The following is a 5730-nucleotide window of genomic DNA, read 5'->3' as shown; positions in this document are numbered from 1 at the left end:
GGGCATTGGGGTAGGGTGGGAACTGGGTGGAGGGGAGATACGGGGGAGAAAAAAGAGGGAACAACTGTAATAATCTGAATAAAGACTTATTTTAAAAAAAGAAATAAGAATAAATATAGCAGCATTATAATGGTAACTTCCAGAAGAGAAAATTAAAAACAAAAAAATAAATAAATAAATAAAATAAAAACAAAAACAAAAACAAAAACTGCAGAACAATGTTAATGAGAGTTATTTTTGAAGAATGGTGGTGGGGACGGGTAGTCTTTTCCATTTTCTTTTTTATACCCTTCTATTTAATTGGGTTTCGTTTACTATGCATAAGCATAACTATAATTCTTTCAAAAAACTGTTTAAAATATGAAATCCAGGGTACTGTCATCAATAAGGGGTAATTATGATATAGCACACAATGGCATACTGTCAAATGGGGATAAAGAGAAACATCTATATGTACTGACATGAAAACTGTCCATATTAAAAGAATAAAGCTTCAGAAATGATAGTAAATAATGAGATACTCCCACTTATGTAAAAAACTTATATGAGACAGGGAGTGGGTATGTGTGTGTATGTAAATGTTTGTAAGATGTTTTTAGTACCATGGCAATAATTTACTGAAATGATAGGAGCCTCTGAAGATATTTCAATGTTGTGAGCTGCATTTAATATGCAGTATTTACAGGCTGTACCTTGCTTTCTTTTTGGTGCAGCTTAAATTTCCCTTAGCCACTGAATTGGTAAGTCTGCACTAATTAACACTTTTAGTACCATTCTCAAGAGAGTAAGATGGAATTTCAATAACGTTTCAAATATTAACTTGTTAATTATTCCAGTTGTTACCCAATCTGATGAACAACACATAATAGTCTCTTTAAATAATATTTTATACTTGGAAAAAACTGAAACTGAACCAAAAAGGGGGACTTTTTATACTGAAAAATTTTAAAACACATAACAACAAAAATCAAGTAAGTTGATTTAAAAATAAAATCAAGTAGGTTGGATTTTTGGCATTAGACAAGTCTATAAAACTATTAACATTATTAACAGTCTTTTTTTGCTTCAAACAACATTAAAACATAGTCATTAAGTCATGTTTTTAATAATTTAGTTTTTTTTACCAGGCTATTTTCTTTCCAAGCTTCTGGGAACTTCGGTCTCTGTTTTTCCCTAGACACCAGAACCTGCATATCTTCAAAAGTGGGATGGTTTCCAACTTCTGTCTGAAAAGCCATCTGGTATTCTGGTACAGATTCACCTGTGAATTTTTTTAAAAGGACAGAGTAAAATGTCCAATTATCATAAAATGATATAATTATAGGAGTATTAGATACTAAGCAAGCAAAGAAACTCACAATCTTTTTCTTCTTAATCCTTTCCCATATTTGGAAATTCTAAAGAAACCCCTTTGTGGGTTTAATGCATTATTAATAAATGTTTTACTTAGAATAGTCTCTGATAAATTAAATGTTTTTTAATAAGTTAAACAGTACTTTCAATGTTGAAAAGGTATTTTTAAATGGTTCTAGCATTACAAAATTTGGAGGGAAGAGATTTTTTCATATATACATATTAATACGCTTGAATTCTTATCGCATATAGGGATCAAGGATACTGAATATGAGGAGATGCCCAGGATCTAGCACAACAAACACGAACATAACTGGGAGGGTTGTACAGTCATCATATCTAATTATATCATTTTCTCTATTATAATACAGCTAGATTGATAAAATCTGTATCAAATGTCACAAAAATTTGTATGATAATGACCATTTGACAGGAAAATCAATATACTGATCTTTAAAAGCATTTAAACAGTTTCTTATCAAACAGTTTCTAGATCAAGGATTTTTCTTTCCTTTTTAGAGCAAGGATTTTTAAGTATCAAGTATTCTACCACTGCCCAAGAAGCACAATCTGGGGCTTGTAATGAGAGGCTTATAATTTTTACAAAATGTGATCAAAGTAAACTTAATAAACATATTGAGCTACATAGAAGACCTCTGGGACCAACATTCAGAAAACAAATCATCTAGTAAAAATCTTGGCAAATACCTCTGGGGAAATAGAGACCTTTCTGTCTCCTCGCCACTGCCACCCCCCTCCCCACCCCCCACCCCAATTAAAATGACAGGATAATTTAGAAGGAAGATACCATGATAAGGCACTTAGTTCCTAATCTTGGCTTCCTCTCTACCTTGCAAAGTCATTTTTAACTGTTCTGTGTTTCCGTTTTCTCCTTAGCAAAATGGCAATATTCACCCTTCCTTATTTCACTCACTTAGAAATAATACAAAAGTTATAATGACTGAGATGGAAAAAACATGTAATTTAAGTTTTATGTTTCAATTTGAATACTAAAAAGAACTTATAAACACTATCCTCCACCAATATTAAGAAACTAGAGGTGGGGTCCTATGGCCTGGCCTGCAGGGATTGGGCCGAAACGGGCAGTCCAACATCCCCCGAGTGCAAGAGGGCACTCTACAAAGTTGCTGTTGCTCGGCAGCTCCTGCGTTGAGTGTCTGCCTCCTGGTGGTCAGTGCATGTCATAGCTACCAGCTGGTCACTTAGGCTTTTATATATATACACTAGAGGCCCAGTGCAGGAAATTCATGCATTGGTAGGGTCCCTAGAGGCTGCCTGCTGCCAGCTGCCAGCTGGGGCCTCCCTCCCTTCCCCCAGTCACCTGCCACCACCGCCACAGCCGCAGGCCAGGGCTTCCCTCCCTTCCCCTGGCCGGCCCCGCCCCCTGGTCAAACTCCCGAATGAACTCCAGGTCGAGGGGGCAATTTGCATACTATGCTTTTATTATATAGGATATTTACAAAGAGTAATTCTATAATCTATGAAGCATAGCCCAAAATTTTTTGGAACATTGCACTATCTATAAATACAAGTGATATTTTCGCATACTCTAAACATTTCAGCTGATACTTATTTTTTTATCAATAACCATCAACAATGAATTTGAAAGACAAAACTATAGGACTTAACATTGCCAGTTAGTATAAAACTTTCATGAATCCTCATATGATAAAACCTCAATCCATACCATCTTTGAACTGTAAGATATTTACTAGTATATCTTATCTCTTTGACATATATACACAACCCACATAATACCCTCCCAGTGTTATTTATTAGCTATTTTTTTCTTCAAATGTTGGTTTAGTAGAACAAGTAAAAATACACAATTTTACTTATTTTTTTTAATCAGGTCTAAATCACAATGAGAAAACTTGCTAAATGAATCTGAGGCACAATCTTGTCTTGTGATTTGAATAACATTAAGAATTATTAAATTTCTACTAAATTTTCATGGTTCTAAATCTAATTGTTTCATAGATAGTTGTGTAGAGCTAACTTCGTATCAGGCATTGGAATGACTGCCTTAAACTTTATAATCACTGAATTGCTTAAAGGAAGTTTTATAATCCTATTTTCTCTCAAACTGTCCAAAATAGATAAATATCTAAGACTATCAGATGCCATTCCTTGCTTCTCACAACACTTGCTACTTGTTAATTATGCCTCTAAGCAGTTAGGAATTTTAGTCCCTTACTTAAATTACACTTTTCTCTTTCTTTTTTCTTTCTCTTGCCTTCTTTTTTCTTCTTTCTCCCTCCTGTGTATAAACTTGGCAGCATTTCATTCTTCCTTTGTAATAGAAATACCTTATTCATTTGTTTTGCTAATATTTTTTCCCTTTTATTGAATTTACTGGAGTGACACTGGTTAACAAAACTATACAGGTTTCAGGTGCACAATTCTACAACACATCATCTGTATACTAAATTGCATATTCACCCCTCCAAGTCCATCCTTCACCATTTATTCCCCCCTACCCTCCTCCACCTGTATTTTGCAGTCAGCTTCCATAGTGTGTTCATTTATTAATGAAACATGTACTGCCCTAGCTGGTTTGGCTCAGTGGATAAAGCGTTGACCTGCGGACTTAAGGGTCCTGGGTTCAATTTTGGTCAAGGGCACATGCCCCGGTTGCAGGCTTGATCCCCAGGAGGCAGCCGATTAATGATTCTCTCATCATTGATGTTTCTATCTCTCTCTCTCCCTCTCTGTTCCTCTCTGAAATCAATAAAAATATATTTTTTTAAAAAAACAACAAAAAACACATGTACTGCATTTGGAAATATATCATATTAATTTAAAAATATTTTACAAGCCCCGGGCAGGTATCTCAGCTGGTTAGAGCATCATCCTAATACTCCAAGGTTGAGGTTCGATCCCCGATCAGGGTATAAGTTCTCTGTCTCCTCCCCCACTCCGTTCTTCTCCTCCCAAAAATCAGTAAATTTTAAAAACTGTTTTTAATGTTTTACAAGAATTTTGTTATTATTATACTAGAGGCCCGGTGCACAAAAATCTGTGCACTCAGGGGGGGTCCCTCAGCCCAGCCTGTGGCCTCTCATAGTCTGGGACCCCTTGGGGGATGTCCACCTGCTGGCTTAGGCCCTCTCCCCGGGGGATTGGGCCTAAGCTGGCAGTCAGACAACCCTCTGGCAGCCCGGGAGCCCTCGGGGGATGTCCACTTGCCAGCAGGGAGCAGACCTAAGCTGCAGTCGGACATCCTTAGTGCTGCTGAGGAGGCAGGAGAAGCTCCCGCCACCACCGCTGTGCTGACAGCCGTCAGCCTGGCTTGTGGCTGAGCAGAGCTCCCCCTATGGGAACGCACTGACCACCAGGGGGCAGCTCCTGCATTGAGCATCTGCCCCCTGGTGGTCAGTGTGTGTCATAGTGACCAGTTATTCCCAGTGGTTCTGCTGTTAGGGTCAATTTGCATATTACCCTTTTATTATATAGGATAGAGGCCTGGTGCACGGGTGGGGGCCGGCTGGTTTGCCCTGAAGGGTGTCCTGGATCAGGGTGGGGATCCCCACTGGGGTGCCTGTCCAGCCTGGGTGTGGAGCTGATGGCTGTTTGCAAGCTGGCCAACCCCCCAGCGGGAACCCTCACCCCATGGGGGTGTGGTCAGCCTGGGTGAGGAGCTGAGGGCTGTTTTCAGGCTGGCCACACCCCCTTCAGGTGGAAGTTCCCGCTGGGGTGCCTGGCCAGCCTGGATGAGGGACTGATAGCTGTTTGCAGGCTGGCCACAGCCCCTTCAGGGTGGGGGGCCCTACTGGGGTGCCTGGCCATCCTGAGTGAGGGGCTGAGGGCCGTTTTCAGGCTGGCCACAGCCCCTTCAGGGTGGGGGTCCCCACTGGGGTGCCTAGCCAGCCTGGGTGAGGGGCTTATGGCCATTTTCAGGCTGGCCATGGCCGCGGGCTGGAAGCAGGTATCTGGGATTTATTTATCTTCTACTAGGGGCCCGGTACACGAAATTCGTGCACTGGGTGTGGGGGGGGGGGGGGGAGTGTCCCTCAGCCCAGCCTGCCCCCTCTCACATACTGTGGAGCCCTCAGGCGTTTGACCCCCATCACCCCTCCAATCGCAAGATCGGCCCCTTGCCCAGGCCTGATGCCTCTGGCCCAGGCGTCAGGCCTGGGCAGGGGACCCCCAGACCCCTCCGATTGCTGGGTCCGCCCCCTGGGCCCAGGCCTGAAGCCTTTTGGGCCAGGAATTAGGGCCTGGGCAGGGGGACCCCCCCTCTTTCCCCCGAACAACGGGTGCCCCCCTCCGCCCCAGACCTGGAAGGCTTGGGGCAAAAGAGGAGAACCCCAATCACCCTCCCAATGCCTTGAACGGGGCCCCTTGGCCAGGCCT

At 41.8% G+C, this 5730-nt stretch overlaps 1 protein-coding gene across 2 annotated transcripts in view; it reads right to left on the bottom strand.

Moving 5' to 3' along the window:
• The window catches only part of BMPR2 (bone morphogenetic protein receptor type 2), a 64062-nt gene that overhangs the window by 21256 nt on the left and 37076 nt on the right, over positions 1-5730 (bottom strand). For both annotated transcript variants that reach the window (XM_023760341.1, XM_014461761.2), the window contains exon 10: positions 1125-1261. In XM_023760341.1, the coding sequence (XP_023616109.1) occupies positions 1125-1261 (137 nt within the window). The remainder of the gene's footprint in view (positions 1-1124; positions 1262-5730) is intronic.

Source organism: Myotis lucifugus, unplaced genomic scaffold (genome assembly GCF_000147115.1).
Source record: "Myotis lucifugus unplaced genomic scaffold, Myoluc2.0 scaffold_3, whole genome shotgun sequence".
NCBI classification, from domain to species: Eukaryota; Metazoa; Chordata; class Mammalia; order Chiroptera; family Vespertilionidae; genus Myotis; species Myotis lucifugus.
This window is presented reverse-complemented; position numbering and strand designations above follow the sequence as displayed.